The sequence below is a fragment of the Phalacrocorax carbo genome, chromosome 3, assembly GCF_963921805.1.
Source record: "Phalacrocorax carbo chromosome 3, bPhaCar2.1, whole genome shotgun sequence".
In the NCBI taxonomy this organism is placed as follows: Eukaryota; Metazoa; Chordata; class Aves; order Suliformes; family Phalacrocoracidae; genus Phalacrocorax; species Phalacrocorax carbo.
Genome location: NC_087515.1, coordinates 122,401,005 through 122,415,137, shown reverse-complemented (window position 1 = coordinate 122,415,137; position 14,133 = coordinate 122,401,005). Strand labels below are relative to the sequence as shown.

Genomic DNA, 14,133 nt, shown 5'->3' with positions numbered 1-14,133 from the left:
AGCTGTATAGTTTACAAAGCAGAGAAATTCATTCATAGTTGTTTACAGTACAATTTCCAGTGTCACATAGTAACTGCAGATTTACTGCACTCTCCCGTGAAATTTCAACTGCCATTACAAAGCTTTATGTTGCAGACAATCAACACTCAAATATTTAGGAGTAATAATAACAAAGACATTTCGCCCTCCCCTCCCCTTTCCACAGGGGACCGATCTGGCTTTTTACAGCTAGGGGTTGATTCAGCCCCATGCAAACCTTAACAAGGTTTTTTTTCCATGTGTGTGGCAAGTATTTGACTGATATTTTGCTTAAAGAAGGGGAAAATCCCACTTCCTGCAGCATATTGCAGGGACCAGCAAACGTATCCCTTCGTCCGTTGGACCAAATATATAATGATAGTACCGTGCGGGTGCCCCAGAGCTGACTCAGCTGTTGCATGATCACATTATGCCTGTGATATGCAATCCATCATTACGTTTAAAGTGCCTTCTTGATTAATATTCAGTATTTAATGTCAACACTGAGAAATTAAAAGTCAGAAGTGTTGCACTGCAGGAACTGCAAATACCACTGCAGTGGTAATGGCCTGGGTTAGTTTAGTGAGATCTGTTATTCAAGGGGAATTTCACAATTCAGAAATACCAAAATGTGTGTATGGTATTAATTACCAGCTCTGACCTCTTGGGAAAAAGGTCATGTGTCACATTTAAAGAAACTAAATGTTAAATTTCCAAATGGGTATGATTATTTCTTCTATATAAATAGTACCTCTATTCCTCAGCAGTATAGCTTTGCCACCCATATTCACAATAACACTCTAATTGTGGTGTTACAGGTATACATGGTATACTAGGATTGGGAAGTACTTTGGCTTAGATTGTTTTAAACATCTACTTCCCAAGTGCATAGGTTTCATCTTAACTTACTCAAGAAAATAAGAAAAAAATACCATGGGATTTTTTTTATCTCTCTTGGTCTTCTTCCCTTTTCTCATCTGAAATGCTGTTTTTTCTTTTCCATGGACAATTTTTTCAAACAAACAAATCTGCCTTTTTCCCTACTGTTTACTTAATGGTAACTCTTTTTTTCACCTTTGCTTCAGTCCTACATATGACAGATCAAGCAAATTCCCATTAGAGCTACAGCTGAGATTCAGGAACACTTAATGGCCAACAGACTCTTCCCTGGTGGAGGATGAGGATTCAAAGGAAACGTTTGAGATTATTTTTACTTTCATTATTTTTGTTAAAAAAAGTTTGCACCTTGATGTGTCATGAATACCCCTTCTTGATCTTCCTTTGCCTTGTCAGACCTGGCCAGCACAAGCAGCTGAGATCTTTGCTCTATTTTCCCTGCATCTCTGTGCAACGCTTTTTTAAAAAGAGAATATACTATTACTTTTTCTAAGCCTTTCAGACTGCTGTAACATGATCAGGATTCTCCTGAATCTCTATGCATTCGATCTCTTCTCGTTCCTTCCTTTTGGCCCGTTTCTTTTTCTTGTGGTGCTTTTTGGAAGGTGGGAAAAAGGTTAGAAAGACGGGCAAAATAACAAAACAGTGCAGAAGTGTGCAACTGCCGGCAAGCAGCAAGCATTTGAACAGTGTGAAGGTCAAGTTTGAAGGCACAAAGAGAAGGGGGACCAACCCAATAAGAAAAGAAGAAACGTTCTGCAAAATGGCTGTCCCATGCTCTTGGAGGGAGTTCTTTATACACTGAGTTCGGGTGTGCTCAGTAGCTAGTACAAATGTATAAAGCAGGGGTGCACAGTGATCTATGGCAAAATTCAAAGTGTAGATAAGGCACAGTATAGAAATGCAATCCATGTCTACATTCCATAAGGTCATCAAGCCAAGGACACCCAGCTCTATCGAGGTGACACTGAGAATTAACCAGAAATTTCCCAGAGGATGGATAACCAGGAAAAAGGTCAATATTAACACCAGCAGGATGCCAAAGCCAGAAATCAGGACAGGCATAGTTACTGATAAACCATAGTGGTCCATGAAAACGAAGGTAGGATTGAACACAATGAACTTGATGCTCTGTATAAGAGAGAGTGGCCTCAGCTTCTCCAACAATTCTACCGCCTCCCTCTGTGTGTTTTCACTAGTCCTGGCCACCAGGTACAAACGAGAAGCAATTATGTTGTTCTCATCTCCAGCTTTGGAGAAAATGATGTCATTTTTGAAGTGCTGGAATTCTGGTTTTTTTAAAAAGGAGCTCTGGAGGATGCTGATAAAGTCACTTTTGTTGGTTGCACTAATGTTACCTACTCGAAGGTATTGGTAATACTGTTCAATCCAGGACACTGTATTGAACCCCTGGCTTAGTGTTTTCAGGTCTTCTTGCACAGTGCCATTCCAGTAGTCCAAAGGTTCGTAAATGTAGAAACCTATCACTGGGCTGTAGTTGCTGAAATACTTTTGCTGTATGAGGGCATAGGAGACGCTTGGAGATTCACTGGCAAGAAGGTTAATAATGTTGGCTCCATCATTAATCTGTAAGCACCCCATAAAGGAGAAAGAGGCATAGATGAGATACAGTATCACCACAAATGGCTTGACATAGATATTGGTAATCCACTCATTGTAATGCTCTCGGAGGAAATGCTGGATAAAGTGATGCTGGTATGGGTTGGTCTCATGATGAGAAGTATGCTGATGGCCATCGTTCATCATGGTCTGGAACCACACAGGTTTCCGGTCCAGGTATTCTGCTGAAGGAATTTTACAGCAGAAGATGCTGTGATAACGGTTCTGCTCCAACTGGCCTGCAAAGACCAGGCAGGAACCAAAAAAGGAGAAGATATAGAAGTAGTTCAACAGGATGGAGACACACATGTTCTGGCAAAAGACTTTTACAGCTTCAATGTTGGTGAAAGGGCTTGCACCCATGCCAAAGGCTATGAAATACAAGGAGCTTGTCATTGTATAGGAGACCATGACATCTGAGTAGGCATCTGCTACTCTGTCCTTAAATGGCAGATTCTCTCTGGTTCGACGCCATCCTGAAAGAAGTTCAAACACTCCTTTGGTTCCATGACCTGAAATGAGAAAACAAAGTATATACACGTCCACATATAAAGGGGATCCCATCATCCTCCAGGCTTTTCATCCTCCAGCAGGCAAAAAATTTTGTCAGCTAAGCTTCATTATGATTTTGTTACCAGTTAAACAAATGGAAAATTGTGAAGTATCTGTCTAAAGCTAGATATCAGAATTCATATGCAGGTGCTTAAATTAACAGCCTGATATTATGAGACTCTTCATGCTCAGAAATGAAATGATAAAATACCCTTTAAAAGACATTCATTGATTTTAATGGATATTGAATTAGATCCTAAATGGACTACCTATATAAGACAAAGGAGACCATTAAGTTTAATTCAAGTCTGGGTTTCATTCTTGAAATTCCTTGTGGCTTCCTACTACATCTTTCAATGTTTAAGGGATTCAGTCTGAAACACTTACAAATGCAAATAACATTTTTTTCCAGAAAATAGAAATTAAGGCATTAGTTGAGAAATGAGGAGGTGTGACCAAGAAAGGGACACCTTGGTTCTTCATGCTGGACAGAGAAAAAATATACTGCCATAAAGTACAAATGACTAGAATAATTTGTATGATGGTTCTCTACCTACTGAGTGAAACTGGAACTTCTCAGTGACACTTTTGTCCTTCCCTGGAGACATTCCTAACCTGCCTGGATGCTGTCCTATGCCCCCTGCTCTGGGTGTGCCTGCTCAAGCTGAGGGGTTGGACAAGATGATCTCCAGAGGTCCCTTCCAACCCCTACAGAATCACAGAATCACAGAATGGTGGGAGTTGGAAGGGACCTCTGGAGACCGTCTTGTCCAACCCCCCTGCTTGAGCCTTGCTACCATTCTGTGATTCTGTGATAGCCCACAAGTTACCACACTACATGAAAGTTGATGTGCCGGTGGTAATGATGGAGAGTACAGTACTGGCTAAATCACGGGTCCACATCAGTTGTCTAGAAAATTCCTGGGGTTTTTTTCATTCTTATGTCTCCATCTGTCTCTCTTTTACTCTCTTAGCTATCCAGAGCTGCTCCTGGGGAGAAGAAATTCCCTTAGCTCACATGAAAGGACACTCAGAAAAGAGCCAGGCATGACCAGTGCTCCATCATGGGTTCTTACTTTGTATTGTCTCCTGAGAAGGCTCTTACGTGTATGAATTTTTAATAAATTAAAGCTTAACACAGGCTTACTTTCGTTTTACTCATCACAGTCACAGTCCAGGAAGTCTACAGCTATTAAACTTTGAGACAGAATGGTAAAGTTGAAGCTAATCTTACTGGAAAAGTTTTAGCTAGTGAAAATTATTCACTATGTATACCTATTCATATAATTTTTGTGTTGAATAGATATATACACATACATTTTTTTATTTCACATTAGAGAATTTCACATTGGGGGAAAATATAAAAACTAATATTAAAAAACAGAGCCAAAAGGGTTTGGCTTTGAAATACTTTTTTTTGGTCAAAAATTTAAAAAACATATTTGAGTTTATATGAGAAAGCGGAAATTCTCTGCACTTTGGATCAAGCCCTGACAAAATTCTGGACAATGTAAGGAAACACACTACTGAGCAGAGAAAGAAGTAGAAGCAGAATGCAGATGCTCCTGCCTCTGTTTGCGTGCCTTCACTCTCTGCAGTAGAAGAATTATATGCAACAAAGCATGCACAAAGGTAATTTTCTTGTAACAAAACCAGAAATATGACAACAGGAGATTTGCAAATAATGAAGTGTGTAATAGTGAACAAAAAGTCAGTTGAATTTGTCTTTTGATTTAAATTGTTTGGATTCATACAGCTGCTTACGTTGCCCAAAGCAGACTCCTGACAGCCATTCTACACAGGGAAAATTACAGCATAAACCGTCAAGTTCTGTGTATGTTACCTGTTTTATTGCAAATCAGTGTCCCTAGTGAAAGATAAACATACAGTATTACAGAATTCTTGTGGTTAGCAAAAAGCCTGTATGGAAATGCTGCTCTCTTACAAATCAGCATCTTGCTTCAGGAGGGACCTTGAATTCCCTGGTAGGTTTAGGGTGAGTCTGTTCAAATTCTCAAGGCACAGCTGTCTTGCACACTGTCACTTTTGGACCATCAAGCAGAAAGAATTGGCTCCCTAGGCTGAGTAAAGCTGCAGAATCCAGTGTCTTGGATGCAATTTTATATTATGCATAAAGCAAACGTGTAAGTACCCTGCAGGGTGTGGACCAGGCTTGCCTGTCACCACTTCCAGTGCCTGTATCCTGGCATGGCTTATTTTAATGGTATAGGAGCTGTGTTTCATTCTCTTTTGGGGACAGCAGGGCGCAATGATCTCAGATGTCTGTGCTCACCCCCTTTCCGTCTTCTGATTGATTTTGGATGTTTCTTCTCCAGACATTGCTGACAAAGGTCCCTTTACTGTATGACTTTGACATTTAAATCTCGTTCATATCCCATGTGTCCAAAACACCTATCTTTCTGTGCCAGCTCTTGACCTCAATCTTGCCCCTTTTCTTCTAGCTTTAGGCACCCCTCTTCTTTGTCTCTCTTTTTGTTTTCTTCTTTTAAGAGGAAGGCTGAGGGGATGAGTAGTGGCACAGGATTTCTGCTTCTATTGCTGGTGTTATTCCTCCCATCTCCCCATCCCAAGACTCTTCCACTGAGGACAGAGTGATCTTACCGAGCAGTGATGTTGTTTTCTACTTAATTTTCTTCTCTTCCACCCACTCTCCCAGGTACCTTGCTGTGATCTAAGAGTAAAGGAATCCTTGGTCTACAAATCTCACCTTGGAAACACTAATTTAGGGTCTATCTGAGACTTTGAGCCCATCTTTTCTCTCTTCTCCCTTTAACAACACCATGGTAGCCACATTGGGTCAAACCCAGGGTTGCTCTACTTTGGTCTAGTTGACCTGACAAAGCGCAGAGATAGATTTTCAGGAATGAACATTGCCTTTAATAAAACCTGTTCTCTATACATGAGTCCTTTGTTCCTGGGATCTCCCACCTGAACAGTCCCAGCATTCCTCACCCTTCTGACACCTCTCCTTGACCACTTGTCTACAGCTAGGCATGTGCTCCTTAGCTGGTTGCCCAAGACAAATATGCTAATTTGCCACCTAGATGTTACCAATAAAATGTAAAATAGCTGAGTTCTGTCCTCTACCTCCTCTAGGAGGTACTAATCTGGGATTTTTCGTCTTTCTAGGCAACAATTTTAACAAAGCTTCTAGGACGGTAGTAGTGTCTGAGATCTCTATCCCTCTTCTAGATGTGACTGAAATGGGCCCATTATTTGCAGGCTATTGTTACACATGCGAATGTATGGAGAGAATAACTGTGGGAGGCTCTTGTTAGGAATTACAGCTAGAAGTGATTGGCAAAATCAAATAAAGAAAAAAGATTTTGAAATGTTAAAACAAATAGTTTGGATGATTGTAATGGTTTTAAATTGGAAATTTAGCAAAAGCAGTCCTTTTGCAGAAAGAGTTTAAGTTATGATGGATTGGCACTTTCCAAAGAAGCCTTAAATGAAGCAATGCTCTACCAGCTCTATCTGCAATTTATTGTAGTAATGACTTTTCTCTGCTTATTCCAAAATCTCACTTATCTGCCGACCTGAAAGGATATGTTCACAGCTGCATATTTATCATGGTTTTACTGTTATTAATTTATAAATTTTAGTGTATCACTTTCTCAGTGATGAGTACCTGGGTGCATTTAATCCTAGGGTAGGTATGAAATGACTGATAGAAAGGGGTTTTACTGTGAAACATATACATATGCAAGGACTACCCAAAAGTATACCCTGATGTGTATGTACTAACTTGTGTTAATACTGAAAGTTAAAATACTGTAATTAAACTCTAGACTTTTTTTTTCTAATAGAACAAGTAGTATCATAAGGAAATAAAATATTGATATTCATAATGTCTTTGAGGATGAAAATGGGCACTAATTTTGTTATGATTATTATTACACAAATGTAAAATTTCCACTTATCTCCCTTTTGCAGCTAACTATAGCTCCGTTACACAAATAAAGAAATTGGGGAATACAGTGGAGTAATTCCCTTGCTGCCACAAGAAGCAATCTTTCCCTGACTCATTTTCCTACAACAATATTCATATCAAGTTTTCCAGCCAGCATCTGTTGTTTTCCCCAGACAAGCAGATCTATTCCCCTTTCCCACCAAGAACACAAATCCATTTTTTTCTGAACTGGACAGAAACCAACATTTTCCTGACATGTCTGATGATTCAGACACCACAGTCACTCTGTAAAATTCTGTTGTTCCTTCAGCTTCATCACTAATATCACTGACAACATTGACAGTGGGGTTAAGTTCACTGAGCAGTTCTAGGAAGGTTCACAGGGTCTTTGGCTCCAGGTCAAAACTGCCAAGTTTCTCTAGTACTAACATGACATGAACGAAGTACAGCAATTTTTTATTTGCCAGACAAGCAGTAGCCTATGACTACTTAAGAAGAAAGGAGACGAGAAATTTTTATGTCATTACTTATGAGGTTAGGAGAGCAAATAAGGGTGGCTGCAGAGAAAATGGAAATATATAAAGCTTTTTGTGCCTTAATTTTCAAAACAAATGGTTAATTATGAGCAGATATTTAAAATAAGTTTCAAGAGGATAGGAATAAAACCATGAAGAGTGAAATAACAGATTTAAGACCACTTGATTCAGGTAAATTTATTCAAGCTGGAAGAACCTGGAGAAATTAATCAATTAAAAGCTGAGCCAAAGCTATTTCTGAACTATTAGCAGTCGCCTTAGAGAATGAATGTATATGGGATAGTCCAAGAAGAATGGAGAGGACAAACATAGTATGTATCTTCAAAAAGGAGAAAGAAGAAGACCTGTAGAACTTAATGTCCATCAGCTTAGTCCCTATATCAAAAGATGATAGAATAAACAATTGCAAACCATTTTACTATCACTGAGAGGATAGGAAGGTGATCAGAAAAAAACAATATAGGTTTATAAAAAAAATAATCTCAAATCAATCTAATTTCTTGCTTTGAAAAGTAACTAGCTTAATAAAGGTATAAGACAAGTTTTACAAAAGATAAACATGAGGGCAGCACGCCAGTGTTTGAGGGATGGTGTACTAGTGAGGTCCTTCAGTCTGCTGTCTCAGTGGAGGTAGGGGATGGAGATCCATGCAGTAGAAAAGATGCAGGTGTTATGGATGTTTTAGAAACCATGGAAGAGCCTGAAAATGGTCATGTAAGAACTGGGGTTTCTCTCCCCAGAAAGATGGCCAACTGAAGTACATCTACACCAATACACGAAGCATGGGCAACAAACAGGAGGGGCTGGAAGCTATTGGGCAGCAGGAAAACTGCGATATAGTTGCGATCATGGAAACATTGTGGGATGACTTACTGGAGTGCTGCAATGAATGGCTATAAACTCTTCAGAAGGGATAGGCAGGAAAGGAGAGGAGGTGGGGTAGCCCTGTATGTTAGGGAGTGTTTTAACTGTCTACAGCTAAATGATGGTGATGATAGGGTTGATGGTTTATGGGTAAGAGTCAGGGGAAGGCCAACAAGGCAGATATCATGGTGGGAGTCTGTTATAAACCACCCAACCAGGATGAAAACGTAGATAAAATATTCTATAAGCAGCTGGGAGAAGTCTCAGAATCACTAGTCCTTGTTCTCATTGAGGACTTCAACTTACCAGATGTCTGCTGGAAATACAATACAGCAGAGAGGAAACAGTCTAGGAGATTCCTGGAGTGTGTAGAAGGTAACTTCCTGACACAGCTGGTAAGTGAGCCAACTAGGGAAGGCACCCTGCTGGACCCGTTGTTTGCGAACAGAGAAGGGCTTGTGTGTGATGTGATGGTTGGAGGCTGGCTTGAGCATAGCAATCACAAAATGATAGTTTTAAATTCTTGGAGAAGTAAGGAGGGGGGTCAGCAAAACGGCTACCTTGGACTTCCGGAGGACAGACTTTGGCCTGTTTAGGACACTGGTTGACAGATTCCCTTGGGCGGCAGTCCTGAAGGGCAAAGGACTCCAGGCAGTTGGGCATTCTTCAAGAAGGAAATCTACAAGGTGCAGGAACAGGCTGTTGCCATGTGTGAAAGACAAGCCAGCGGGGTAGAAGACCAGCCTGGCTGAACAGAGACCTTTGGAGGGAACTCAGGGAAAAATGGGGAGCTTTTGACCTTTGGAAGAAGGGGCAGGCAACTCAGGAGGACTACAAGGTTCTTGTGAGGTTATACAGGAAGAAAATTAGAAGGGCCAAAACCCAAGTGGAAATTAAACTCGCCAGTGCCATAAAAGACAATTAGAAAAGTTTCTACAAACACATTAGCAATAAAAGGAGGGCTAAGGAGACTCCCCATCCTTATTGGATGTGGGGGGAAACATAGTGACAAAGGATGAGGAAAAGGCTGAGGTACTTAACACCTTCTTTGCCTCAGTCTTTAACAGTCAGACCAGTTATCCCCAGGGTATTCAGCCACCTGAGCTAGAAGGCAGGGATGGAGAGCAGAATGAAGCCCCCATAACCCAAGGGGAAATGGTTAGAGACCTGCTACACCACTGAGACACACAAAAGTCTATGGAGCCAGACAGGGTCTACCCAAGGGTACTGAGTGAGCTGGCAGAAGCCCCCTTCAATCATTTATCAGCAGTCCTGGCTAACTGTGGAGGTCCCAGTTGACTGGAGGTTAGCAAATGTGACAGCAATCTATGAGAAGGGCCAGAAGGAGGATCCGGGAAACTACAGGCCTGTCATTCTGATCTCAGTGCCAGGGAAAGTTATGGAGCAGATCATATTGAGTGCCATCACACAGCACGTACAGGACAACCAGGTGATCAGGCCCAGTCAACATGGGTTTATGAAAGGCAGGTCCTGCTTGACTAACCTGATCGCCTTCTATGACCAGGTAACCCACTTGGTGGATGAGGGAAAGGCTGTGGCTTTTGTTTACCTGGAGTTTAGTAAAGCCTTTGACACCACTTCCACCAGAATCCCCCTGGAGAAACTGCCTGCTTATGGTGTGGATGGGCATGATCTTTCCTGGGTAAAAACCTTGACTGAATGGCTGGGCTAAAAGAGTTGTGGTGAATGGAGTTAAATCTAATTGGTGACTGGTCACAAGTGATGGGAACATCACAGGACTCAGTATCGGGGCCAGTTCTGTTTATCATCTTTAGATCTTTATCAGTGATCTAGATTACGAGATTGAGTGCAACCTCAGTAAGTCTGTGGATGACACCAAGTTGGGTGGGCGTATTGATCTGCTTGAGGGTAGGAAGGCCCTACAGAGGGACCTGGAAAGGCTGGATTGATGGGCCAAGGCCAATTGTATGAGGTTTAACAAGGCCAAGTGCTGGATCTTGCACTTTGGTCACACCAACCCCAGGCAACGCCCCAGGCCTGGGGCAGAGGGGCTGGGAAGCGCCCGGCGGAGAAGGCCCTGGGGGTGCTGGCTGACAGCCGGCTGGGCATGAGCCAGCAGTGCCCGGGTGGCCAAGGAGGCCACCAGCCCCTGGGCTGTGTCAGCCCTGGTGTGGCCAGCAGGGGCCGGGCAGGGATGGGGCCCCTGTGCTCGGCCCTGGGGAGGCCCCACCTCGAATGCTGGGCTCAGGTTTGGGCCCCTCGGGACAAGAGGGACATTGAGGTGCTGGAGCGTGTCCAGGGAAGGGCAGCAGGGCTGGGGCAGGGTCTGGAGAACAAGTGTGATGAGGAGCGGCTGAGGGAGCTGGGGGTGTTTAGCCTGGAGAAGAGGAGGCTGAGGGGAGACCTTATTGCTCTCTACAACTACCTGAAAGGAGGTTGTAGCAAGGTGGGTGTTGGTCTCTTCTCTCAAGTCATTAGTGATAGAGAAGAGGAAATGGCCTCAAGTTGCATCAGGAGAGGTTTAGATTGGATTTTAGGAAAAAAATTCTTCACTGAAAGGGTTGTCAAACATTGGAACAGGCTGCCCAGGGAAGTGGTGGAGTCACCATCCCTGGAGGTGTTCAAAAGATGTGTAGATGTGGCACTTAAGGACATTGTTTAGTGGTGGACTGGGCAGTGTTAGGTTTATGGTTGGACTTAATAATCTTAGAGGTCTTTTCCAACCCAAACATTTTTATGTTTCTGTGATTCTAATGGAAAGAAGGAGAAGGAGACAGGCTATCTCAGTAAGGCTTTTAATACCTTTCTACTGGGCTCGGTAAGTTTTAAAATACTATTGTACTTAGTATTCTGAAGAATTAAGGCAGTAATGTCTAGAGGAAAACATGGGAAATAAGTTTCAACTGATTGCAAGTGTGCACATATAGAGTTGTTTCCAATGATCTATCAATTTTCACAAGGACATTGTAAGTGAGCTTGCATCAAAGGTCCATCTTGGGCCTAGTTCTTTTTGATATTTTCTGTTAATGATCTGGGCACTTACAGAATTTGTGTGTGAGGCTTAGCTGGGAGATAGTTCAAATCCTCTGCAGAGCAAGACTTTAAACTTAGAGAAGTGGTCAGAAATCAATAAGATTAAATTTAATGAAGATAAATGCAAGAGGCCTTGAGGAAATCAAATGAAAGAAATGCATAATAAAGAATAACAGGTGAGGAAGAAGTCAGACAGAAGATTGTTTAGGGGATGTGGGGAACTTCAAAAGTTCTCTTAAAACACATAAAAAGCTGAATTAACAGTAATAACAAAAATTGGAGGCAATCATTTTGCTTGCTCTAGTATGATGGAGGCATAAACTGGACCACTGTTTTGAAATGGGGCATGATATTTTCACAGAATCATAGAATCATGGTTTGGGTTGGAAGGGACCTTTAAAGATCACCTAGGTCCAGTACACCTGCTGTGGGCAGTGACATTAAAAAAAAAGAAAAAGGCAAAATTGGTATGAACACTTTGAGCAATGAAACAGCAAACAATAACTTGTTTGTGAAATATGAAAAGCACAAAGAAAAGCTGAATGATTTGGCCTTTTTCCCGCTATAGACCACAGTGCCAGTGAGGGCTCAGTAGCATTCTACATGAAAAAAGTTATTATGAAGAGGACCACAATCAATTCTTTCTCACTTCTATTGGGATGAAGACAAGGAATCATTGTCTTCATTTGCAGAAAAAACATTTAGTTTAGATACCAGAAAAAGGAAAGCTTTCTTCCTCTAAGGTTCATTAAACACTGGAACACACTAAGGAGGCCATAAAGTCTTCTTCATTGCAAGATTTAAAAAAAATGTTTAGATTAGTAAATGTTAATGGAGGTGCTAGGTACATCCTGTCTTAGTGCTGTGAGGTGGATTCTATGCAGATTCCCGAAATCTCTTACATCTCTGCTTCTGTACCATTATAACTAACTTAGACTTAAGACGCTTTAGGATTACTTAAGCATGAAAAACAGTCTACTTTCTGTGTTGTCTTAATCAGAGCATGTCTGTTCAGTGTTTATCTGTTCCTTCTGCTACAACCCATCAACTTCTTGGGATAGGAGTTTGATCTGCATTTATCACTCAGCATAATGCCAGTCTGAAGTCACTAGGCATTGCTGGGAGGGGTTGAGTACTGCCAGCTTTCGTACTATTTCTAGGATCACCACCATGACTCTGAACTGATGGAAGTCAATGTGGTGATATCCTTGTTGTCTATGTTACATTTCAAATAAAATCTGCAATGGATACTGTAATGGGATTTTTAATCACAGGGAAAAAAATCCACAGGGCTTTTAATCATAGGAAAAAACAAACCCCAAACCCTTAGAACTTAGTGCCATAGCACAGCTTTACTCAACATTTCTGCACTAAGAAACCTAAGTATTTTATTCAGTTTTCATTAACAGCCACACCTATAATCTTGACGTGTATATACAGGATGCAAGGATAGCTTTCGTATATTTTTACGTTAAAATTCTTTGTTGTGAGTCTACAGGAAATGATCTTTCCATTATTTTAGCTAGAAAAAGAACTTATAACTCCTTGAGGGGGGAATCACATTTTTTCCCCGCCCTGAGAATAGACAAACAGGGCACACGGAGATCTTTTTTCTTCCTTAGCACTAGAGAGGCCAATTCATCTCCTGGAAAAACTGGGCTTGTTTTATCTAATCAATGCCCCACGATAGCAGGGACCGTGACCACTAGTAGCATATTGACACGACTTATTCTCTAATTAATTTTTTTAAGACAATACAGTTTATTTGGGTGCAATTTAACAGCCTGTGGTATTTAGAAAGTGAAGCTGTGATCTAAATTCTCTTCTGGTCTTGAAATTTATGAATCTATGAACTTATTCAGGACTATTGATTTGAAAATACACCCCATTTTAGAAAGTTGAGGCTCACACAATCACTTTTTTACAGAGGCGAAACTTTCCATGTCAACACAGTGCAATGTAGGATGCATTTGTTCTTCTGCTTAATCACTAATATTAGAATCCCCACTCACATTTAGAAAACAGAAGCACAGAGATTAAGCAAATTGATCATGGTAACCAAGGACTGTCTACATTTCAGAAGGGAAGAAGCAATAGAAAGGATGATTAAACTACTTTATGAAGAATCAGTAAATCCTTGTGGTCCCTGGTGCAGAAGGCAAAGAGGATTTGAAGCTTGGTGATACCTCAGGCAGCATTAGGATATATGAGGAAAAGTGTACATTAATCTAGATCCTCTTCTGTAAAGGTAATTCTCAGGACAATGAATCCAGGCAAGAAGTGGACCTTGACCACAAAGCTGAGTAAACAACTTCTAAGCTTGATTAGAGGTAAGGAAAAGATAAAGTATACATTTTTTAACTAATCTAAAATATAGGTTGGAAAAGAATGGTTTTCATTTTATATCTCTCTATGTAGCTCTCAAATGATTGAAGTTGAATTGTTCACACAGCTGGGTTGCTGACCGTATTTTGTTTAGTTTTCCCTTAGCTATTATGATGTTTTAGTGGTAACTGGGGTAACTAAGGGGGTCTGCTGAGGAAGATGAGGTACTAAATCATCCTCGCAGTGGTTAGTGATTTACTCTTTCTTCAGAACCTCAGTACAAGAAGTGAAGTAGGATGTCATCCTACCAGTAAGATGCCTGGGATGGTTCAGACTTTGGGGACAGAAGGTCTAACTGTGGAAGCAATGCAC

The 14,133-nt window shown here is 41.1% G+C and overlaps 1 protein-coding gene across 2 annotated transcripts in view; it reads right to left on the bottom strand.

The window, feature by feature from the left end:
* Positions 1-1,413: 1,413 nt before the first annotated feature.
* PTCHD4 (patched domain containing 4) overlaps positions 1,414-14,133 on the bottom strand; it is a 92,173-nt gene continuing 79,453 nt past the window's right edge. For both annotated transcript variants that reach the window (XM_064448645.1, XM_064448646.1), the window contains exon 3: positions 1,414-3,047. In XM_064448645.1, the coding sequence (XP_064304715.1) occupies positions 1,414-3,047 (1,634 nt within the window). The remainder of the gene's footprint in view (positions 3,048-14,133) is intronic.